The 25,966-nt window shown below is 40.4% G+C and overlaps 1 protein-coding gene and 1 long non-coding RNA gene across 4 annotated transcripts in view; one reads left to right on the plus strand and one right to left on the minus strand.

Moving 5' to 3' along the window:
• MTDH (metadherin) overlaps positions 1 to 24,988 on the minus strand; it is a 56,470-nt gene extending 31,482 nt beyond the window's left edge. The window contains exons 1-2 of one of the 3 annotated variants that reach the window (XM_007101324.4): positions 24,303 to 24,988; positions 11,684 to 11,785 (exon numbers count right to left, since the gene is read on the minus strand). In XM_007101324.4, coding sequence (XP_007101386.1) covers positions 11,684 to 11,785; positions 24,303 to 24,683 — 483 coding nt within the window. In that variant the 5' untranslated portion in view covers positions 24,684 to 24,988. Of the gene's footprint in view, positions 1 to 11,683; positions 11,786 to 23,803; positions 23,872 to 24,302 lie in introns of those variants that run through there. The other 2 variants (XM_007101325.4, XM_028500482.2) reach the window with 2 other exon arrangements.
• A 118-nt stretch (positions 24,989 to 25,106) lies between these two features.
• Positions 25,107 to 25,966, plus strand: part of LOC129392828 (uncharacterized) — a 46,781-nt gene continuing 45,921 nt past the window's right edge. Inside the window, exon 1 of the long non-coding RNA XR_008619444.1 lies at positions 25,107 to 25,148. This is a non-coding gene — a long non-coding RNA (uncharacterized lncRNA). The remainder of the gene's footprint in view (positions 25,149 to 25,966) is intronic.

Below are 25,966 nucleotides of genomic sequence, written 5' to 3' on the forward strand. Positions count from 1 at the left end.
TGTCCTTGGCAGTGAAAGCACAGAGTCCTAACCACTGAACCGCCAGGGAATTCCCAGCAAACTTTTTCTATAAAGGATAAAACAGTAAATATTTTAGGCTTTTCAGGCCGCATGGTTCTATATGTAGCAACCAAATAATTCTGCTGCTGTAGCATGAAAGTAGTCATATACCATATATAATTAAATGGGTGTGACTGTGTTCCAGTAAAACTGCATTTCTAAAAATAGGAATCTGGCTGAATTTGAGGGTCAGAGTTTGCCATCCCCTGGTGTAGAGTAGTACTGTCCAATAGAAATATAACGCAAGCCACGTATGTAATTAAAATTTTTCTAGCAGATATTAAAAAGTTAAAATATGTAACATTAATTTTTATATTTTACCCAATGCATCCAAAATACTATCATTTCAAAATGTAATCAATATTAAAAACTATTAATAAGACAGTACGAAAAAGAATGTTAAATAGCCACATGCTGCAAACAGCTACTATATTGGACAGTGCACACCTACAGAAACTAACTAAAGTTAAGTACCCCCGCCTTACAGATAAGGAAACCTGAGGCCATAAAGAGATTATATAACTTGCCTAAGATATAGTGTTAAGTGTTGAAACCAAGACTAAAATCTAGTTCTGACTCCAGAGGCTTGCCTCACAAATACTTTCCTTTCTGACTCTCTACATATAATGCCAAATATAAATTCAATCATGTATTAGCTCTGTGATTTAGGGTTGAATCACTCTAAACCCTTTTCCCCAACTGTCATATGGGACAAAAACTCCTAACTTCACGTAAGGTTCTTTTAAGGATTAAATAAGATGTGAAAGCAGACTGCTGACTACAAAGCCGCATGCATAAATCAACTTTTTTTTAAGAAGAGGTAAGCTATGGAAAAAGGACAGGAATTACATTCACACTGAAATATACTATGACTTGTCATTAAAATAAAATCTGCAGAAAAGGGAAATTATCTTGATTTAGGCTTCCATCTTGTTTGATCTTATACTATTACCTTTAAAAGTAACCTCACTTTAAAAGTAACCTCTCACTCTGATGAGACTTAGTAACATAATATACTATAAAAAGCTTTAAAGTAAATATGTATACACACTACTAATTGACCCAGCCGTCCTACTGAGGTGAATGTCTTATTTCTGATCAGCTCCACTACAGCTAACAGTTGAAGGAAAACTGAGAACCTAAGTTCTGCCTTCCTGTTACCCATAGTTCTCCCCCCGCCCATTGCTGTCAGGCTTCACCACGGAGCTGGGTAGATTATTAAACTAGCCTCTCTTGAATGGTCTTCATCCAATCAAGATTTATTAAATACCTACTATGTGTCAGACATTGTTTTAGGAGCTCAGTATATAGAAGTAAATAAAACTTTCTACTTACGGAAAGTGTACTATACTAATCTAATAGGAGAAACAGACATTAGGAGAAATTCTTATCTTCAAGGGCTTCCCTCGCATCGCTCATCTCCCAACACATCCATACCAGTCCGATTAATTTACATTCCCATTTTAAAAATCCCTACCATTTTCTACCATCTATAAAGTCTAATAACTTCCTCATATGATACAGGTCTTCCACAAATTAATCTCAACCGTATATTCTTTTATTCACATATATAATCATTTGGTTCCAACACGACTGTCATCTCTAAATATTCTTGTCTTTGCCCAAACGTTACTGACCATGAATTTTCTCTCAAAATAAAGTACAGTAGCCTGGGTGCTTAGGGTGACTTGCCTTGTACCCTTTACCATGTACCCCCTCCCTCTACTGATGTCCAATGCCTAAAATCATGTGCACTATTTTTTCTTAACCCAGCTCAAGTTCCACCCCATTTGCTTTATCTCTGTCATTTTCCTCTCCCCAATTAATTAATACCTTTTAACATCCTAAATAAGGATGCCAATGACTATATATAAAACATGAGTCAAGCTTAATATTTTGATAAAAAATAGTATAAATAGAAAGCCTAATATTTTCTTCCTTCATCCTAATGGATCTTTTTATGTATTCCAATTTGGAGAGTACAGTCTTTAAAACACATGCTAAAGTAGTTCTAAGACTATGAATAATTTGCTCTCAAATTCACAGAACTTAAATATAAAAAAAATATGAACTGGTTATCAAAGAAAACACACAAAAATAACTTCCATAATAAAGCTCATCTTTTAATCTTAACATAAATGAACACTCCCTAATATTAGACAATACCCAAATAAGTGCTATCATTTATTACAGCGGCAAAAGGTATACCTTGACAGCAAAAGCAGATCTATTCAAATGGCTAACTGCTCTTAACAGACACTGCTATTTTAAAGAACTGCAAAGTATAAAGAAAGGCAGAACACTGCCCAATTAATGCTGAAAAGATTAACTTAGGGAGTATAATCTAATATTTGCATTGCAACAAAACTATCAAAAGAGGAATAGTGTACAAATTTTTAGTTAAATGATACTTTATTTTGCAATTAGCCATTTACACACAAGGTAAGTTGCCAGGTTCTGAATGTAATCCTTATTCAATTTATTAATTCTCTAATCTGGAAAGTACTAGTCCTTAAAATTTGGGGGAACTGACCTCTCTAATACTTACAGCTCTGTAATCATCTAAAGTCTCTGCTGGTAATGTCAGGAGTGATAAAGTAAACAGAGCATGAAAAAGAGGAATGCTGAGTATTTTCTAAAGGTTAGAAATGGACATTAGAGTGCTCTGGTCTGCTGACTAGCGGCTGGTGTATAAGGTTTTTCATTAACTCATGGCAAAACTTTTTTCCGAGATTTTTGTTCTTCTTCCATTGTGTCAAAATTCCTTTCTTTTTTTGCAATGGTGACAGTGGTTTAAAAAATGTACTTGTATAATATCGCTTATATGTGGAATCTAGAAAAATGGTACAGATGAACTTATTGGTAAAGCAGAAATAGTCACAGATGTAGAGAACAAACTTACAGTTACCAAGGGGGTGTGGGGGTGGGACAAACTGGGAGACTGGGATTCACATGTACACACTGCTATTGTATAAAATAGATAACTAATGAGAACCTACTGTTTAGCACAGGGAACCCTACTCAGTGATCTGTGGTGACTTAAATGGGAGGGAAATCTAAAACAGAATGGATGCGTACAAGTATTCGTACACATACACGTATACATATACATATACATGTACGTATAACTGATTCACTTTGTTGTACAGCAGAAACTAACACAACATTGTAAAGCAATCATACTCCAATAAAAATTAATTAAAAAAAAATCAGCAAAAAAATTTAACAAATTTTAAAAAAAGGTACTTGATGGGATTTCCCTGGCAGTCCAGTGGTTAAAACTCGGCGCTTCCACTGCAGGGGGTGTGGGTTCGATCCCTGGTCAGGGAACTAAGATCCCACATGCCAGGAGGCGCAGCCAAAAAAATAAACAAAAATAAAAGTGTACTTGACAAAATTAAAAGTTGTTAGTGAAATTTATTTTGAAAAGTTTTAGCAATTGCCACTTGAAAAGTCTGAAAACCACTGCTTTAGGATCAATTTCATCCACTTCCTGCCTAAATGTGGCAAGTCCCTAATTTTATACAGCTCCACATTTTGGCACTATTTATTTTTCTCACTTGTCTCAAACATACAGATGAGTTGGGCATGGTTAAATGGCAAAGGATGAATGGCCCAAGAGGCATACGAATTCCATTTCTCTACTCTGTCTGAACTAGCAGTTCTTAATCTTAGTAACTTGGTGACACAATATCAGGATGAGATTAATTATGAAAAGTATCACAAACCTTTTTAAAAGTAGACAGGCTTGCAACTGATTTTCCCCATTTTGGGGAGGAGGTATGATTTAAACTAGACTCAGCCTCTCTCCACTCACTACTATTCTGATACATTTTTTTTGGAATGGAAGTAAGGAGTAGACATGCAGGTGCAAGGAAGTGCCCACAATTAGCACTTTACCTCTTTCTCCTCACCCTGGTTAGTTATTTTCTTTCACAGCATTTACCACCACCTGACTTTAGAGACTATACTTGCTTGTTTTTAGTTTTTTTCCCCACTAAACTTCATGAGAATAGTGACTCTTTTATCAACCATTTTATCCTGTTTTATCAACCACCATACTCCTTGTGCTTAGAATAGTATATCCTGCACATAGAAGGTATTCCATTAATATTTCGTTAATCAATGAAACAGCCTAAAATTAGACTGCATTACATATAGCCCTGTCTTCCCAACTCTCACTGTCCCCCCAAATAAAATCTTTGAGCTATTACGTTTGTATACTTGACTGATCATCCAAGCCATTAAATTATTTAAATATGTTTGGTGTGAGCTCATAAGTTATGGAACACTGCATAAGCAGCATGGTTATCAACTCATAATCTTAAAAAATTTACAAGAGACCTTTCTGAAGAACTTCTTTTATCTAGCCCTGAACTCTTTCCCAGATTTGGTTCTCACATTTCCAATACTTCCACTCTCACTTCAATCATAGCATTATAAAATACAAATTCACCATTTCACTTTTGATCCCCCCTTGCCACTTCCTGCCTGATACAACCATAGTATCATGGAAAAACGATGGGTTAAGGCAGAAGTCCTAGTTCTGGTCTCAGTTCCACTATTCATTAGGTGTTTAGACAGAAAAGTCTATGGGCAGAAATGAGGCTTCTCTGGTAAGATATTCCCACTTTTATTAAAAAAAACCACTTGGTTTACCTTAAAGAAGTTCTTGAAAGCTAATTCCTTGGGTGAAACTCAAGAAATCACAAAGCTATAGACTGTGGCACAAGGGAGCCTGGAAGGTCAAGAGTCCAAGACCTACAGAATCAGATGATATTAAAGCACTCCGGATAATGAAACATTTTAATGAACCCAAAAGACTGTATCAGGAATTTAAAACAGGGGTTCAGCAAAAAAAGGGACCAGATAGTAAATATTTTAGGCTTTGTAAACTATAAGGCCTCTCAACTTTGCTGTTGTATTGCAAAAGCAGCCACAGACAATAAACAAATGAATAAGTGTTTCTGTGTTCCAATAAAACTTTCAACAATAGGCAGAGAATCTGATACGGCCAGCAGGTCATGGCTTGCCAATCCCTGGTTTGAAACTACAGTTTCTAAGATGTATTACGGAACATAAAACAAATGTATGTAAGCTCCCTGAGCATGCAGGTTTTTCTCTATTTTGCTAACTGCTAGAGTTTATGCCTATATAAAATCTATGCTGCCTCAGAATAATTTTGTCTTTGGTCTTCTAAACACTAATCACTCAAACTTCTTGGTCATAGGATACTCTTTTCTACTTTTAAAAGGTATTAAGGGGACTTCCCTGGTGGTCCAGCGGTTAAGAATCCGCCTTCCAATGCAGGGGACGCAGGTTCGATCCCTGGTCGGGGAACTAAGATCCCACATGCTGTGGAACAGCTAAGCCCGTGCGCCACAATTACTAAGCCCGGGAGCCACAACTGGAGAGCCCACGTGCCACAAACTACAGAGCCCATGTGCTCTGGAGCCCGCATGCCACAACCAGAGGGCCTGCATGCCACAGACAGAGAGAAGCCTGTGTGCCGCAATGAAAGAGCTCACATGACATAACGAAAGATCCTGAGTGCTGCAACTAAGACCTGACGCAGCCATAAATAAATAAATAAATAAATATTTTAAAAAAGTATTGAGGATATCAAAGAGTCTTTGTGTGGGTTCTATCTATTGATATCTACCATATTGTAAATTTAAACTAAGAAATTGTTTAGCTATGTATTAATTTATCTCAAAGTAATAATAAGCTAATTATATAATTATACCTATATAAAGAACTATATTTTCCAAAACAAACATTTTAGAGAGAAGCAGGTCATGTTTTACATTGTGCAGATATCTTTTATGTCTGGCTCCATTAAAAAAAACTGGACTTGGGCTTCCCTGGTGGTGCAGTGGTTGAGAGTCCGCCTGCTGATGCAGGGGACACGGGTTCGTGCCCTGGTCCGGGAAGATCCCACATGCCGCGGAGCGGCTGGGCCCGTGAGCCATGGCCACTGAACCTGAGCGTCTGGAGCCTGTGCTCCGCAACAGGGACAGGCCACAACAGTGAGAGGCCCGCGTACCGCAAAAAAACCCCCACAAAACCACCTGGACTTGCATATCTGTTTTTCCATTAATTTACTGTGATATATTATTTGATTGAAGCATATGAAGAAAATATGGCTACATACACGTGGATATGTAATTGGAAAAGGGAGGAGTTTTGCAATAGTTTTTTTCAGATAATTGTGATATTCTTGATAGTACATCAAAGATAAGCAGTTGCCAAGGGGAGGAGAGGGGAAAACGGGGTGCAACTGCTAACAGGCACAAGATTTCTTCTTGGGAAGAAGAAAATGTTTAAAAATTAGACTGTGGTAATAGCTGTACAACTCTGTAAACACACCAAAACTGCACACTTGAAAGAAGTAAGTTCTATGGTATATCTCAAAATAAAGCTGTTTAACAAAAAAGAAAACCAGGGGACTTCCCTGGTGGCACAGCAGTTAAGAATCTGCCTGCCAATGCAGAGGACACAGGTTCGAGCCCTGGTCTGGGAAGATCCCACATGCTGCGGAACAACTAAGCCTGTGCACCACAACTACTCAGCCTGTGAGCCACAACTACTAAGCCCATGTGCCACAACTACTGAAGCCCGTGTGCCTAGAGCCCATGCTCCGCAACAAGAGAAGCCACTGCAATGAGAAGCCCGCGCACCGCAACGGAGAGCAGCCCCACTCGCCGCAACTAGAGAAAGCCCGCAGGAAAAGACCCAACGCAGCCAAAAATAATAAAATAAATAAACTAAATTTTTTAAAAAAAAAAAGGAAAAGAAAGAAAACCAAAGTGTCTGGAGCTTAGAGAAGATAAGAGGTAAGAAGAGAGACTTGAGCCACAGTGCCACTGGATTATGTCCAAGATGGTCGAGTAATAACAATGGGAAATCATGAAGGATTTTAGCTAGAGGAAGGAAAAAATATTACATCAAAACTTGTCAGTGGTAGTTTCTTAAAAATTGTTGCAATGTGGAATCTGAAACTACATCAATGAGCTTTCTATACTTTACTACATTAAATCCATTGGTCTACCTTGCACCTTAAATGAATCTTTTATACTTGTCTACTTTTGTAACATGCAAGCATTGAGCATTTGGAAAATACTGATTCACAGAGTTACATACATCTTCCAAAAGGTTAAAAAACATTCTGGGGGGCTTCCCTGATGGCACAGTGGTTAATAATCCGCCTGCCAATGCAGGAGACACGGGTTTGAGCCCTGGTCCGGGAAGATCCCACATGCCGCAGAGCAACTAAGCCCGTGCGCCACAACTACTGAGCCTGCGCTCTAGAGCCCACGAGCTACAACTACTGAGCCCGCGCGCCACAACTACTGAAGCCTGCGCGCCTAGAGCGTGTGCTCCGCAACAAAAGAAGCCACCTCAATGAGAAGCCTGCGCACCACAACAACAAGTAGCCCCCACTCGCCACAACTAGAGAAAGCCCGTGCGCAGCAAGGAAGACCCGACGCGGCCAATACATATATACATACATATATACATAAATAAATAAAATTTATAAAAAAACCCAAAAAACAAAAAACATTCTGGGGACTTCCTTGGTGGTCTCCCAGTGGTTAAGACTGCGCGCTCCCAATGCAGGGGGCCCGGGTTCGATCCCTGGTCAGGGAACTAGATCCCACATGCATGCCACAACTAAGGAGCCGGCAAACCGCCACTAAGGAGCCCGTGAGCTGCAACTAAGGAGCCCGCCTGATGCAACTAAGACCTGGCACAACCAAATAGATAAAAACAAACAAACAAAAACCCCAATCCATTATATACAATACTAAAAAAACACAACACATTTGTTAACATCACTGCTGATCTCATCAGAAATTCATTAAGTACTGGGATGTTGTCAAGCTCATGGTGGTAGTCACAAATTTTCCGAATTTCTAATTTTCACTTGGCAACAAATCATTTTATCATTTGCAACAGTACTATCAGTTGTTTTCCTTGAACTGTCTTGATTATTTTTGAGAAAATGTCTACAAATACCCAACTCTAAATAACCATGGCCTATCAGCTGTTCTCTCAAGTAAAACTGGAGTAACAAGAAATAAGTGGCTAGTCCAGCTTGCAACTCAACTGTAAGTGGATTGCAGTAAAGAATTCAACTACAAGTAGCTTGATGTCACTGCCTTTATTTGTACTAAGGAGTCAGCAGTTTTACTCACTACTGCTTTTGCACCATTAATGCAAATATTAACACAGTGGAAAAGACAAACAATGTCTTAATTATTCTGAAAACAGTTTTGTCTCCTGGAACCCCTTCACAGGGATCCACGGACCACACTTGGAGAACTGCTACCTCAAAGAAATTGAGAGAGCATTACTTACTAGCTATGTGATCCTGGGCAATTCATTAAACTCTTTTCAATGAGCTGTATATAAAAAAATGATAATACCCTACTCCCTGTGCATTAGGATTAAGAGATGTGAAAACATTTTGTACTCTGTGTAGCATCATGAAAATGTAAGAACTTGTTAATATTTACAATGAATTAGTATTTCAGTAGGACACCACTGACTTTGTCTGTCACAACCTGATGTTGACCAAATTTTATACATTTTTGCTTCTGCTATTTTTCTTACTAACCATCTTTACACTTCTATCTTAATTCAGACCTTTACAATCACAGATGCAATGCTGATTTGTTAATCATAAATGTTGCTGCCAGCTGAGCATAACTAAGTTTTTATCATACCCCACCCCACCCTGACCAGTCAAACCTGTCTAGGGCTTTCCCTTGAGTCTGAATATGTTGTTTTGTTTCAGGTGAACAATGACTGATTGTGTTCATTTGTTTCTCTCCCCTGCCAAAACTGGCCTCCCCACTTCTACTCACTGAAATACCATCCCCATCCTCAAGAGTCAATTAAGTCAATCTTTTCTGGCTACCCAAATAGGATAATCTTACTTCTCTGAACACCTGGCACTCAAGGCCATACGTTAACTGGTATCTTCTTATGCTTGCCTTTCCTTAACTAGACTGTAATCTCTCTGAGGGTAAGTACATCTTACATTTCTCCTTATTCTCTTCATCATCAAATAACACAATGCATTCAGCCTGGCTAATGATCCAGTGTATACTCTACTAGAGACTAGAATCAATGGAGCATTAACCTTCATATCCAAATGGACCTGGTAGCTTAACTTGCTTTATAGACCCAATATCTATAGCTCTTGTCATATATGGTTTTTAGACAGTTTTATTTATAAGGCTTACTCAAGTGACAGGACAAGGTATTCAATATCACTGCATAGAGTGCAACTGCTTTACAGGCAAACTGTATTTCTTAAAGTGCCTAACGTGGCTCTGAGAGGAAAACAAATACATAATAATATATATTAAGGTGCATAAGTAGACCTAAGATGTTTATTTACGAAAAAAGACAGTAAGAAGTCTTAAAAAAAAAAAAAAACCACATATTTAAAACACACAAAAGCACACAGCACAATAGCATAAAAAGTTAACTGAAATGAGAGTCACCTGGACTGAACCAAGTTAAAAAGCATAAATTCAAGATGTAGGATTGTGAAAAGAAACATTAAGCATGAGTGGTACCATTTATTATTATGCAAAAAGTCAAATAAAGTAGGCGACAAACCAAAGGTAGAAGCCTTGCACTAAAAAAGCAATGGCAACTGAAAGGAGATGGTTCTGTCAAGTGATTAAACAGCGCATGGGCTTTGGCATCAGAATGAGCTGGGTTCAAATCCCAGTTCAGAAACTACGTATGAAATTAGAGAAATCACACAGTCCCTTTATGCTTCAGAACCCTTATCTGTAAATGGGACTAACTATTTGCTTGGAAGCGTTTTTGAAAGGATCAGAAATAATACAGAGCAGTAAAAAGCACAGACTTTGGAGTCAGATGGGTCTAGGTTAGAACTGACTATACTTTTAAAAGCTTAGGTAACTTAAGCCTCAGGTTTCTTATTTGTAAGATAGGTATGATACCACCTCCTCGGCATTCTTGCTAGGATAATTAAAGTAACATGTATAAATATTCTATAAAATCTTAAAAGTACACCCAGTAAGTGCTCAATAAGTTGTCCCTACTATATTGTAAGTAAATATATTTACTTATAATTAAATAAGTAATTATGTACCAAGTAAATATGTACGATATATACACATACCTCACCTTGCACAGTGCCTGCCATGTTATAGATACTTAACAAATGTCAACCATTATAATTACTTTCTAACATAAGAGATTTCAGAATAAAACTTTAAACTATGGTTTTACATCCCGATACATACAATCTATATATAATTAATCAATCAGAGATGAATGGTAGTTGATTAATTATTCCAACTACAGATTTTTCAATAATTCAGGAAGCGGAAGCAGGAGTTAAGTATAAAATGCTCACTAGTAGAGAGAAAGCCCAGGAACAAGGAGACACTAGATGGGAGAAGTATACATCTACATTAAGCATATAAACTATTCACAGTGTAAATTCACAATCCCTACATTGTATGCTTATTTGTTAATAAAAGTAATTTCCTATTTATTTTTCTGCCAAAGGCAAAGTCGGACATATATTTAATTCTTTCCCACAACCATCCTTCATTTTAAGCCATCCTACCTGCAGCTGTCTTGGCCCTAGACCAATTTCACCGGGTTACAGGGCAGAATTGATCTCACCAGTTCTTCAGTGGTATTTTGAAATTATGAGCATTATGAAACTGTACCAACCACTTCACACCACTACTCTACGGGGCTGGAGTTGTGGCACCTTGGTTCCTAGAAACCACTTACCTACCTGTGGTTGTTTTTTTGTTCGTTTTCCCTGAAAAGGAGTTATGCATGCAAGGGTTAAAAAAAAAAAAAGGGCGGCGGGGGCGGGGGGGGGAGGTTGCAGTTTTTAATGTACCAAAAAGAATTAAATAAAGTCTCTCACCCACAGCAGGAGGTACCACTGTTAACAGTCTTGTACATTTTGCCTACTTACAAGCTAAATGAAGTCAAATAAAAACGGGTCGGTTCTAACACTGGCAACTGGAAAATGAATAAAATCCCAGGAATGTACCATTAACGGGGTATATATATTAGATTGTCTTATGTGAAAACTTAAGAGTGTACATCCAAACCTTTTAATAATGACCTGAGTATAGAATATCTTCCTTTGTTAAACAAATTCAAATTGTATCTAATAAGTAGATGACTATGTCGCTGTCACAACAGAAATCTATATTAACACTTAATACCATAGAACAATTTTGCCAAGCTTTTCATGCCAAAAGTGCACTATTAACAAAGGTATCACAATTTTGTTTTCCAATAAGAGGTATGTTACATATCTGGAACCTTACTCATATAAAAGATGTTCAAGTCATGAATAAATTGTTTCTGGCAAAATGAAAACTTAATAATGTCACGGCAATGTTTAAAATACTTGGTGATACATCCCTCCTTAAAAAACAAACAAACAAACTAAACCAACTTACTTAAACCTCCACCACCCATCCATCTGCTATGATAAATTCAGATTTTTAGTTTTCCTTTAATGGGGGTGTACATGTAACATTTTATATGTCACTCTCTTTATTAAGAGCCTTGCATATAATTTCACATGCTCCCAACTGACCTTTTCATTTTTCTTGTGTGTCTCTAATGGCTGCTTAGCTGCTGCACTCCGAGGAGTTCGGACGACCTCTTCCTCAGCCACTTCGATGGTCCGTCCGTTTGGCTGCACAGCAACAATAATGGATTCTGTTATCAAACTGCTTGACAGAGCAAATCAAAGATTTGTACTCAGGACACAGAATATACAACAATCAAATTCTACTCCCGACCCAAATTAAAAAGATTTTTGTACAGCTGTGTTATCTAAGACTATTGTCCCTAGGAACTACATCTTGTAATATAATAAAGAATGAACTTATATGCAAAACTGTACCACAAATTGATTTTCTGATTTCACCCAGGCATCAGTACCTCCAACAAAAAATAGTGGAATGGAAGCAGGAAAAAGAACTAAATTGTATTTGCACTCTGACCACCAACTGGCTGTATAATCTCAGAGTATTTCACTTGTTATCTTTGAGTTTTGTTTCTACATCTATAAAAATGATCGGTCTGATCTATTCAAAAGTCCACAAACTTTTTTGGTAAAGGGCCAGAGAGAAAATACTTTAGGCTTTGTGAGCTATGGAGTCTCTGTCGCAACTACAAAACTGCTACTGTAGCACAAAAGCAGCCACAGATGATACCTAAAGGAATGAGTATGTCTGTGTTCCAAAAAACTTTACAAACACAGGTGGAGGGCCAGATTTGGTCCATGGACCACAGTTTGTTGGTCTCTGTATTAGATAATCGCTAACGTCCCCTGTAATCTTACAATCTAATAGCTCTACTATTCTAGGATTAAGAAGCTTTACTAACCCACTGCCACAGTTTAAAAAGGTTACCTCAGTTTTCCTAACATCCCCCAAATAAAATGACAGCACTTAGAGGTGTTCATGAGTAGAATTAAGTCTGTGAACACCAATTCTGGCTTTTAATCAGAATTACTAGTTTGGGTTTTTTTTTTTTTAAATGAAGCATTTCTGAGCCCCATCACCAGAAATATACTTAGATTCAGAACTTTGAAGAAAAGGGCCCAGGTATCTGTATTTCTAACCTCTTCTTTCTGGATCTTACAACTACTTTTCACTTGCCCATTCTTCTCATATTCAACACAGTAAGTTAGTAAATCAATATACTAGTTTAAATCGCTTTATTTCTAGTTTTTGCAGAACAGAGTTCCACCAGATTACTTATTACAGCAGAGCTATAGTCACGGAAACAATATGAATGTTCAAAGTTTTTCTAATGTGACATTACCTGCATTTGTGCAAAATTATCAGGGATATGCAGTTGGAAAGAGAAACCATTAATATTCCAAAATCCAATCTGCAGGCTTCCCAAAGATTTATGGCAGAAAAATCCAAACAAAAGCTGTCTTTTAGCTGATTAAATTCCTAATTAACTCAAATTTAATATGCTGAGTCTTAAGCAACTTGTTAAAACCAGACAGCTAATGTTGAAACCAGGTGTCCTCACTCTCGTTTTGGTTTTCTTTCCTCTGGGCTGTTTTGCCACTTCAATGCTGTCTCTTCTCATTTCTCTGTGTTTATGTATACAGGGGGGGCAGGGAGGGGTGGAGGAGACAATGCACTGAGAAAGGTCAGAAACCCCAGAAAGGAATTTGGGCTTAGAGCCATATCCACATCAGGAATATAAAACTTTATTTAATTCTACTTTCCAGTATCACCATCTTACTTGTCAATTCTCATATGCCATTTCTTATTTCAGACTAGTCAAACTTACTTTTTCTGATTTTCTGGGGTCGTCCTTACCTTTCCATGTAAGCTTTACTCCAACTGACCAATCTTACAGCTCTAAGTCCACACAGTTTCCCTCTCTTCACATGGCAGCTCACAAGCCTCACATCTGTGAAACTTCATTTAACTAATCCCTTCAGCAAACTATCACAGTCACTTATATGATACCTCCATTTTACTCATGTAAATGACTAAATTGAGTCATTTTAATTTATATACTAACTGTAAAAAGGTGAAATTAAGTGGTTAAAAACTATCTTAAAAACCGCTAAAAAGTTCAATACAATTCCTTTGAGACAACTGCAAACAATGCTGATAGAGCCTCCCAAATGAAAGATGAAACAATCTTTCTTTCTGGACAAATACAAAGTCTGAAGTCCTCAATCAGTGACCAACAGAGGAACACTCAGTCTCCATTTCATAGGCTCTGCAGTGATCAGCAAGCCAAAGGTGGTCCCACGTTCCAACCTGTGCCAATTTAACTTCCTTCTTTGCAGCAACTTATGTAGCGGCTAGAACTGCAGCTGTTCCCTCTGGTCTATGCAGATTTCCCAATTTTCCAGCAACTTTTGGGCTTTATATAGGTCTCATAACTATTGGGGTTCCGTAAGTCATCAACAGCTCCCCACAAATGCCTGACACCATGAAATAATAAGCCCCCTATCCCAAGGGAAAAGTCAAGAGCATTCTTAGGTAGCAGGAAAAGAGGATACACTATGGTGGCTGTGCCTCTCCTACCTATCAACAGCACTAATCTGATCTCTACTAGCTGGTCAGGGAAGCCTTGTCCTGGTAAAGCATTAACCACATTTGAATTAGCAAATCCCTAAATGGAAGCATGTTATGTAGATCTGCTCACACAAAAAGAACTAATCTCAAACTAACACTTCAAATCCAATGTGACTTCCATGCTGGGTTTTACATGCCAAGTATCTTCTCTGATCATAGAGACTTTATAATATATATGGTGTTGTTTCTACAGGTTAGAATTACACAGGCCTCTCGCTGTACCCCGGTTTAAAATTCTCTGGAAAATTTTGAGGTGTTCCCCTCCAGGGCCAACCAAAGTTAATTTTATATATAGCATGCAATCTATATTTTAAATTAGACCACCCCAAAATGTCCTTCAAATTTGGTGAAAATCAACCAATAACAGAAAAATGATATAATCATTTCTTACATGGATAAACTTGTAGACAATGCCATGTCAGCCTTATTATTAAACATTCCCTCAACTCCCATCCCAGATCCTTTTAAAAAAATACATTCACAAAAGAACGTGTGTGTGTTGGGAGGGTGATAAGGCAGAATGAAGACACCTAGCTGACAATCAGGAAAATAAAATGGAGGACGGGGCCATACAGCAGGGGAACAGGGTCTTATTTGATAACTACTCAAGGAAATAAAATTCTTCACGTTAGTCAATCTCCAATTTACTAATTCCATAAACATTTATTAAGTACTTAAGTACAAGGCACCGCGCTAGGGACAAGGGCATATGAAAGGAATCTGCCCTCTGGGAGTTTTAAGGCTCAGAATAAGAAGATATGCTTAATAATAGACTTCTACTCCATTTGAGTGGCCTTTATATATCTGTTAAACTGATTCTAAATTGCAGAACAATCTATAGCTAAGGTAAACATATACAAGGTTTAACATTTGACACTTCTAAAATGAAAGCATTTAGAATCCTATTTTCACTTAGTTATAAAAATTTTATTTTTAGCCATGAAATGTAAAAACCATGACTTCAAATTACTTGGAAACTTCTTATTTATTTTTTTCTTAATTAAAAAAATGGGGCTACTCTTTGTTGCGGTGTGTGGGCTTCTCACTGCGGTGGCTCCTCTTGTTGCGGAGCATGGGCTCTAGGTGCCCGGGCTTCAGCAGTTGTGGCTCGTGGGCTCAGCAGTTGTGGCCCGTGAGCTCTGTGGAACGTGGGCTCAGTAGTTGTGGCACACGAGCTTAGTTGCTCTGCGGAATGTGGGATCTTCCCGAACCCGTGTTCCCTGCATTGGCAGGTGGATTCTTAACCACTGCACCACCAGGGAAGTCCGCTTCTTAAGTTCAGAAAGTAGAAGGGCAGTCTACTAACTACCAAAAAAAAAGTGAAATATGAAAAGACTATTGGAATGGACAACCTGGGATTAAGGCCCAACTTCCATATTTAATCACCATGACTTTAAGCATTTTCCTTGACTTAACCCTCAACTTCATCATCTGTAAATACAAAAAAATATGTAACTTGTTTTATGTAACTTGTTAAAGTGACAGTAAATGAGAAAACATGTGAAAGCATACTTTACTTGCTCAAGAAACAGTTTCTTTCCTTCAATATCCTTTCCTCTCCAAAGCTATGATGGCCCATATCCTCATCCCATGTTCCAGCACTCAAGTCATTTTTCATACTAGCAAGCTCAAAATAAATGTTAAGTCCTGGTGGTCAAGAGGGCTAACAAACTGTACATGTATCCAATGGGCCCAATGCTCCAGACACAAATTCTTTTGGGAAGTTAACAGAATACAAATGATGAGTAAATGTATCCTCTCAGAGGCTAGAAATAGTCCAGGCTTGCTCTAGAGACATGTCATACTATCTTTCTTTTTTAAAAAGCTGCTTATAGTTTCACTGTTTTCTAAAAAAATTACGCAATAATCATTCATGTTCATTCACTCAATATCCAGTAAGTGAACTCAGTAGAGTAACATGCAGAACCCTTAAAACCTTGAAACCTTAAAACCTTGAAACAAAGACAAGTGAGGCACAATTCCTGCCCTCGAGAAGCTTAGACCAAAGCAAAGGAAGAACACAGGTATACAATAGTGCACACTAAAATACCAGACAAAAGATGTACTCTGTGTCCCCCCCACCAAAGGCCCCATTGCCCAGCCTCTTAAAGGAGAAGAGTATGAGTTTTGAAGGCAAGCTGAGACCATGGTTGAATCCCCAAATGTCTATCACCCTGGACAAGGTGATACTTCACTGGAGTCTCAATTTTCTTATCTGGAAATTATACTGAGCATACAGGAAGCATAAGACTACATTATGTCCATGATAAAAAAAAATAAAGGCAAGATATCATGGAAATTCAAGAGATACCATCTTTAGCTGATAGACCTAATAATTTCCAAGTATTTGCCATGTGCCAAGCACATGCATTATCTCCTTTAATGGACAAGACTTAGTCTTTGTCAGTTTCTTAGTTTTAGTTGTGAAGAGTGCTGATACATATTCAAGATAGAACAATTTCTTGTCATTTATTTGAAAACACAAATTGTGTTTTTTCCTGCCAAATGTTGTGCACATATTACATAAACTAAACATACACATAAACTACAGCTTCAGTCACAGTAATTTACCAACTTATTTTTAAATTCAACCCCAATTTTAAACTCCTAAAAACTAAAAGGATAATCTTATAAATATGGCCTATAAATCAAATTTGCAAAATCCTGCTATATATCCTGAGTTATTTCCTTTAGGGTAAAGATCCTTGTGCCTTCTCAACAGCTAGCCAAAACTAAATCCTCTTCAGGGAATCCAAAACATCTCTGTTGATTGCATCAGGAATGCTCAGGGCTACTTTTATAGGTTAGAGAGATGACATTCAATACCTATCACATGGCCAAATTATTCTAAAGATGATTTCTTTTTCTTTTCTTTTTTTTTTTTTGCGGTGCGCAGGCCTCTCACTGTTGTGGCCTCTCCCGTTGCGGAGCACAGGCTCCGGACGCACAGGCTCAGCGGCCATGGCTCACGGGCCCAGCCGCTCCGCAGCATGTGGGATCTTCCCGGACCGGGGCACGAACCCGTGTCCCCTGCATCAGCAGGTGGACTCTCAACCACTGTGCCACCAGGGAAGCCCTAAAGATGATTTCTGAAACACTAAATACAGCGTTGGTTTTCAAGGCTTTATGTCAGATGGGTACTGAGATAAGGATTACAGGTGATACAGCAGGCACATATCCATGTAATTCTTTCTCAGATCCTGATGGATGCCTTCTGGAACACTGGCATTCTGTGGAACAGTTTGAAAACCACTAGCATAGTTGTCGAGAGAAAACAGAGTAAATTTAAAAACTGGACAGGAATTCCCAGGTGATCCAGTGGTTAGGACTCGGCGCTTTCACTGCCAAGGGCTGGGTTCAATCCCTGGTCGGGGAACTAAGATCCCACAAGCTGTGCGGCATGGCCAAATAAAACTGGTCAGATAACAACTCCTCACAGAGATCTTATGATTTTGTTTGAATAGTAATAATAGTAACAATCATTTGAAAATGCTTTCACAACCTTGAGAAGTAGTACATTACTCAATAAAGCCAAAGTGCAACAAAAACAAGTGTTCGGAGGGTTTATTGCTGCTCTTGGTATTTAAGATGAGCACGACTATTTAAGGTCTTTTCTGTCAGAACTACTGAAGGTCTTTTCTGCAAGGCCTCTGGCAGAAGAAAATGACAGGATGAAAAAGTACTGTCATGTAACCAAACAAATAGAGGCAAAATTCTGGAGCTTCTGTAAAGGTCATTATAATTTTCAGCAGAAACTTCTGATTCTAAAAGTAAAATTTAAAAGCAATAAAGTTGTAACTCACTGAGAAAATTAGATTTGTTCTCTGAATGCAATATAATATCCTGGAACATGCTATCAAAATGAGAGGTTAGGGCTTCCCTGGTGGTGCAGTGGTTGAGAATCCGCCTGCCGATGCAGGGGACACGGATTCGTGCCCTGGTCCGGGAAGATCCCACATGCCGCGGAGCGGCCTGGCCCGTGAGCCATGGCCACTGAGCCTGTGCGTCCGGAGCCTGTGCTCCGCAACGGGAGAGGTCACAACAGTGAGAGGCCCGCGTACCACAAAAAAAAAAAAAAAAAAAGAGAGAGGTTAAAAAAAAAAATCAGAGAGGTATAATGGAAATAACAGTGAGTTCTTAAGACTAGAAATCAGGATATTGTTTTGCCTTTGAAATGCCTTTGCTCTATGACCTTGAATAAGTCACTTAATCTCTCTGAAACTCAAGATTCCTTTTTGTAAAATCAGGAATGTTTGTTTTACCTATCACTCAGGATTTTTAAGTCAAATGAGTATTCTTCTAAGACTTAAAACTAAGGGGACTAGTGACTTAAAGAGAAAAAGAAAATCCTGCAGATGACACGTAACTTTAGTAATACCTGGGATGACATGGCAAAACCACCAGCTATGAATAAAAGACATAATTCTATTGAGAATATCTTAAAAGACAAATTTATTTAGCCCAATAACAGATTATTCAACTAAACAGTGAGATGTCATTTTAGATACTTCATTCAGCATTTAGTTTAACAAATAATTATCAAAGGCTGTTATATGCCAGTCACTGCTTGCTATCCCATATCAAGGCTTATAATCTAGTGGAGAGAAAAGACCCCGAGCAAAAGGGAATGAGTAAGTTACTAGACAATTTACAAACTACAATAAAGGAAACACATATAAAGAGGTTAAGACAAAATAAAAGGGGATGCCTATTTCAAATAGGTTGATCAGGAAAGCATCTTCTGGAAAGGTGAGTTTTAAAGTGAGATCTAAAGGCTGATTAGAACAGTGGGGTCAAGATGGTTCTAGAAGTGTTAATAACAGCTCAAGTAAAGGTACTGGGTTGTGAGAGTTTGAAGAACTGAAAAAGATTACTATAGGTGAAGGTAGCAAATGAGAGGAAACCAACTCAAAACTGCTTAGAAAAAAAAGCAGGTGCTGGGCCATACAGGAAAGAAGTTTAGATTTTAAACGCAAAAGTTACTGAAATGTTCGTTTTAGACAAGATTGTGACTTGTTTTTAAAAAGACTCCTTACTAGGGTGTTGAGGAAGGACTGGGGCAGCCAACAGAAGCTACTGCTGTACAAGTGAGTTAAGGTGATAATAGCTGGACTAAATATACGTTTTGGAGATAAAACTGATGGTACTTGCTGAAGGATTAGGATATGAGGTGAAGATGAGGAGGTAAGGAAAAGAGAAGAACCAGGAACGATTCTTAGATTTTTGGCTTGAATAACTGAAGGAATGGCAGAGTCATTTACCATTTACAGAAATGGGGAAGACTGGGAGAGGGCAGGGAATTGTAAGCCCTGTTTTGGCGATGTTAAAGTTTTTGAGACAAACATCAGGTTTCTAATTGAAGAAATCCAGTGTACATCTAGACATGAGCTTTTGGAGATGAGAGGAATAGCCCAGTTACAGATACAGGCAAATAAACAGTTGATCACCACTATCTGAAGATTCCATATTGGCAAATTTGCTTACTCACTAAAATTTATTTCTAACCCCAAAATCAATACTTGTCATTCTTGGACATGTACAGAGCTGTGAAAAGATCTGAGTCATCCTACAAGCACATTCCCAGGCAATGCTCTGCCTTCTTGTTTCAGCTCTCATAAAAAATATAAAATAAACATAAAAAAGAGAGACTAACTCTAGCTGGGGAGCTAGAGAAGGCTTTATAGTAAAGGCAGCAATGTAGCTGGGCCTTGAAGGATAGGTAGAAATTGGTAGAGATACAGAAAAAATAGGCCTTTTAGAAAAAATAATATGAACAGAAGAAGATAATATGAATAAAGAGACTGACGTCTAGCTAATGGTAATGTCTTAGGGGTAACGGTATGAGATAAATCTAAGATGGGGTTAGATCATGAAAAGGCTTGAGTGTCATGTCACTGGATCTTATTCAACAGGTGTTGGGGAACTACTGAAAAGATGTGAACTTGAAAGTCACATGATCAGAGCTGGGCTTTAAAAGATTTAGCTGGCGTGAGTGGGTAGAAAGGACTGGCCACAAAGGGACTGGAAGCAGGAAAACCAGTTAGGATGCTGTTAGGACAGCCTAAGCAAAAGGTAATAAAGTCCAAAAGTAGGGCAGTGGCAGTGAAACTGGAAAAGAAGTAATGACTACAAAAGACACAGCATATTATTAGAATGATTTATTGGCTGTAGAAAGATGGACCTTACAAAATTTTAGCCAGATGAGGCAAACACAGCCATTTTCCACTGTAAAAATAAATAGGTGGCTCACATGGAATTTACTAGGCATGAAAAATAGGAGTATGTTGCATAAATACTTTGGTGGGACATCTTACTATATTATGCATTCAATAATTACTTATTGACTGCCAGTACCGTGCAAGGTTATACAGTAGCAAACAAGACAAAACACTACTCTTTTATTTACTGAGCTTATAGATATTAACAATCGCACTATGGCAAGTCTTTATGAAAATTCCTAAACTAATATGAAAAAAACTTGTCCATTAAAATGAATTTTCTTTGACGATGATCTTGGTTACCTGCTTCCAGTTGAAATTCAAAGCAACAATTGTTAAAGACCAGTTATCTGAGATCTTACGTCCATCCATATCACTGCGCAGATTAAATCATGCGAAAAATATTTACTGAGTGCCTATTTAACACTCACAATGAACTAGGTGTCATGAAAAATACATGTATGAAAACAATGATTTCCAAAAATGCCAAGAGCTAAGCCCAGTGAAAAGTGCTGCCCCCTTCATCACTCCCTTCACTTTTAACAGGGGAACGAACTGCAATTCATGCCCCCCAAAACTTATGGCAAGAAATTAGGGGATAAAAAGCAAACCGATATAAGAATTTAAAAAAAATGCTTATGAATAGATGTTAAAAAGCTAAACGACATCTATTCTACAAATAAAAGAAGGCAACTAGAAACAAATTTTGAAAATTCGAGTTGTAAAATTTGGAATGATTTAAGAGAAAACTAAAAAGGATGGACTGAAAGGACGAAAATAGAATATTTAAACAAATATGGAATGTCCTTTTAAAAAACTGTAGCAGTTGACATCACTGATTCCACTTGAATCAGAATTAAATATATCTTAAAATGTTTATCAGAATGATGTAGTAAATAAAAGATGGATCATAAGATTAAACATGACTCCATTTAGAAATCTCTCTTATACTATGGATCTTATGGTCCTATTGCAGGGAATGATTTTCAAACTCATAGGCAAGGGAGCTTGTTAAAAATGCAGATTCCCTGAATCCAGTTCCACAGATTCTGAATTTACAAGATCTGTAGTAGGACTTGGGAATCTACACCATTTAACTTCCCTGGTGCTCCAGTGGTTAAGCCTCCATGCTTCAAATGCAGGGGACGCTGGTTGGATCCCTGGTCAGGGAACTAGGATCCCACAGGCCGTGTGGCACGACCAAAAAAAACCCCCCCCCAAAACCCCAAAGTAAGTCTCTTGCAAGTAGTTAGGGTTAACACTCTGAGGAATCCTACAGTGTTTTAACTAAGATCTTCAATTTATAAACAAGATAAGCTAATCGGAGCATGGTTAAATGCCTTACTCAAATTTAGAGGTCCTAATTCCTGTCAGGCTGACAGTTAAGTCTTCCTCCCCTGAGCCACTGCTGTTTCTTCAGTCTCTCCCACTGTCCTGCTCCTCCCCACTTTCAAAGTCAAATTCTGTGATAAGGTTTTTCCTGGCCACCTAGGCCCACACTAGGGTTTTCTGATATCTTTTTCCACAACTGGAATAAGCAGCTCCCTGGGGGAAAACTAAGCTTTTACTTTTGTATTTCCTTCACTGTGAGACATATGAATATTGTATTCCTTTTTACTGCCTTCAATTTGCAAGCAGTATCCTGCTTTTCCCCAAGTAAATATTTAGCACAGTGCAAACCATATGAGTACTAACTAAATAAATGGAAGCTTATATTTCTTAACCCTATAAAGCTGTGTTTTTCTAACTGTGGGTCATGCCTCACAATCAAATGTGAAACCAATTTAGTGGGTCACAAATATCATTAAAGAAAAACAAATAGAATAGTTTGATACATGTGTGGGCGGTATTGCAATGTAAAATGTTTTCACTGTAGGTTGCAAAAACGTTTGAAAGCCGCAGTTTCGTAAATGCTGATGAACTTCTCCAACACAACTTTACCATTAGGTAGGCAAATACGTTTTCTCACACGATTAACATTCAACCACTCGGTTAGTCTTCCCATTCTCCATTCCCCAAAGCTAATACTGGATTTATTTATTCATTCCCCTTTTCTTAACTCAAATGAAAAGCAGAAGGAATAAGTACTAAGTTTGATAAGCATTTTTCACAGCACAAGTTCCACAGGAGCCCGTCTGTGTTCCTTCTTCAGATGGGTCATCCAAGTGTTGTGATGCACTTCGGGTGGGCTCTTGGAGCACCTGTCTCTTGACCCAAGTCTATCTGAAATTCCAGACGTCCCAAACAGGGCTTTGAAATTTTCACATCCTGCTTCATCCACACCGGTCCTAGGCTTATTAATGTATGTGTTGGTTTCAAGATCACCTTCTTTCCTGTCTTGGAGCCAGGTTCTTTATTTCCACCATAACATTACTTTCTGGTAATCCTTGATACTCTCTACAAGTTTAAATATAATTACCTATGTTCCAAATCACTTGCATTTTCTCTTCTCCTAACCTAAGGTGGTATTCACACTGACAAAGTTGTTTCCTTTTCCAGGCCTTGCATGTATCTTGCATCCGCTTAATCAGCAGGTCTAATCTAGACCTAATAATGCAGTAACTGTGACCTGTCACATCTCTAGTACAGCCTTATCCTTTGTACTGTTACCAACCATACTCTCATTACTTTAGCTTCAACACAGATCTCACTTCCTCCAATAACTTGCCTAAATCCCTCCAATGGAAAGTTTCCCACTCTCTAACCCTCACTTATACTGCTCACACCTCTACAGCACCTGTCAGTCTACAAAATATTAGAATTATTTTTGAATCTGTCTCCTGTATTAGTTTCCATGACTGACTTTAACTCTCACATGTATACTTTTCACTATCCAGCAAAAATCAGAGCGCAGGTCACACAATATTGTATTTTATCGTACTGAAAAGGGGAAGAGCTAAATCCAGTGGCTATAAAGATACGTTAGGAGCTGCTTCTCATTTTGCACACCCTCCTTACCCTGCTCAACTGCACGGTATTTTTTTAAAAAATGAATAAAACCATGAACGTTCCAATGGCAGAACCGTGGGGAAATGGCCATAAAGGCCGCAGAAATGAAACGCGAAGGCATGATAAAACGGCTGTGATGCTCTCTGCATTTCCACACGTGGCCCGGTAAATCGGTGCCGGAACGCCTCGCGCAGCCTGCGCCTTTCTGCTCTGTCATCCCTTTACTCTATTTCAAAACCGCCCACACCGCTCCACCGAACTTGCCTGAGCGCTCTCTCGGAGGGCCCCGGAGCCCCGAGAAAACAGACCCCCTCTTGCCTTGCTCCAGGTCCGGCCTCCACTTGCCACAGGCACCGGAATGAGAGGGGGCCACCGTCTCCCTTCAACAGTCCCAACTAAAATGGAAGCGCGTCCAGACCTGGGTACCTTTAAGCCTCGAGTCAGCCCCGGAGTCTGCAGGACGCCGTATCTCCCCATCTCAGTGTGACCGGAGCCAGGCTCTGCCTCCCCGGCGCAGTCTTGCCACAACTTCCCCACCGTCAGGTCCCATCAGCCTCCGCACACACATGCAGCCGACCCAGCAGGCCTCGGGGACGTTGGCATGTCGTTCCGGCGGTCAAGGTTCCCGAAAATGACCTGACCGCCGGGCGCTTCTATTTAAACATACCCCGCACTGTCTAACTTCCTTCCCCCAAACTCATCTTCCCCACCGGTCCCATACTTCCTGAGTTTCCATCGTTCTCCAAGAAACGTGTCCACCGATCACCTCCTCCGCCTGGGGAGACTGCGTCCCGGCTCTCGGCTAACCTCACTCTTATCCTTTTCCATTCCCGGCTGGGGCGGCTCGCGTTTGGCCTCCCGCAAGCTCGAGGGGCTCCACGCTGGCCCCTCGCCCCTACTCTCCCGCCGCTCCTCCCCTACTCACTTTGGGCTTCTCCGGCAATTTCTTCCGGTTCTTCTTTTTCTGCTCCTCGCTCCTGAGATTCTTCAGCACGCCTAGGTCTTCAGCGGCCGGGCCCGGCGCGGCCGCCGCCTCCTCCCGCTTGCGGGGCGGGCTCCTCCGCTTCTTGCGGGCGCCGGCGCAAGCCGCGGCCCAGCCGTAGCCGAGCAGGAAGAGCAGCAGGAGCCCGAGCGCGCCCATGCCCACCAGGATCACCCAGCCCGGGTACCGTTTCGGCTCCAGCCCCAGGTCGAGGCCCAGCTCGGTGCGCAGAAAGCCTAGGCCGACCGAGAGCATTTCCTGCAGCCGGGCTGAGCCCTCCTCGGCCTGCTGGGCCAGCTCGTCCAGCCAGCTCCCTGTAGCCATCTTCCCTCCCGTCAGGGGTACTCGCAGAGTGACGCCGGGGCGCAGAGACGCCGTGGAACAGTCGCAAGGAAAGGCCGGGCCGGACCGCCTCAGGCCGAGCGCATTGCGGCCGCCCCTCGCGCCGGAGCCGGGGATCGGCCGCTGCCGCCGCCAGGAGGACAGGGGGCTCCCAGTGCCCCCCGTCAGCCTCACTCCGCCGCCGCCAGGAGGAGGGGGGCGGCGGGAGGGAGTGTCTCCAGCGGCGGCCGCTAAGCGGCGTCTCCGCGCCAGGGCCAGGCCCCGCTGTCCTCCCTCGGCGGAACAATGGCGGCTCCGGCCGCGATCCACGCAGCGAGCGTAGATTAGGAGCAGGGCAGCGGGTCACGTGGGCGCCGGTGGGCGGGACGTGGGGGTATCACGTGGGCGCAGGCGAGGCCGGGCGGGGCTGGAGCCGTTGGAGCGAGCGCGCTGAGGCTGCAGTTGGCGGTGAGCATTTCGGGCCTGGTGGCGGCGCCGAGCCTTGGGGATCGGTGACTCTGGGCGGGTGGCTGGGAGGGGTTAACCGGAGGAAGTCTTTGCGGGATGGCTGGTAGCCCGGAGCTAGGAGACGTGGCGCTTTGAATGAGTCCCGGGGAGGGGCTCTCGGCGAAGTCTGGGGGTTGGGGGTGTGTGGAAGAGGGCGAAGAGCGAGGAACCGGGTCACGGGGTCTGGGTCAAAATTGCCCTAGTAGCTGTCTCTTTTCTCCATTCTTTTTCTGGTAGTGGTGTCGGGGTGGAAGCGGCTTTTTCTCCCTGGGTCACCCGTCGGCTAGGTGTTTCCAGGTGGGCTCAGCCGAGTCTGAAACCGGTCACTCTTCTTTCAGCGCATAGGTTTAGTTCACAAATTGGGTGTGTCTCTTCATGGCCAACTTACCTACATTGCTTGTCTACCATTTGCCTGCCTGGCTAGGGCGCTTTTGCGTGGTTTCTCTCCTTCGCTCTTGCTCTCGCTGCTATTAGTCGCCAGAATTCAAAAGTTGGAAAGCCCGTGGGCAGTATTCTTTTCCTACTCGTTTGTACCTTTAATAAGAAATAATAAGAGGCATACTGGATTGTGTTTTACACGTAGAGGTAGATTCCTTGCTGCGTTTTATTTTAAGCTTTTGGGCAAGATCACAAAAGGAGTTTGCAAAAATTCTGTTTTTATATGCTGTGTTGACCATATCTGGGTAGCGTTGGTAAGAAATGAATTTTCAGATCTCAGTTACAAAGATGATATTCGGGGGCTTCCCTGGTGGCGCAGTGGTTGAGAGTCCGCCTGCCGA

The sequence above is a fragment of the Physeter macrocephalus genome, chromosome 15 (genome assembly GCF_002837175.3).
Source record: "Physeter macrocephalus isolate SW-GA chromosome 15, ASM283717v5, whole genome shotgun sequence".
Lineage (NCBI taxonomy): Eukaryota > Metazoa > Chordata > Mammalia > Artiodactyla > Physeteridae > Physeter > Physeter macrocephalus.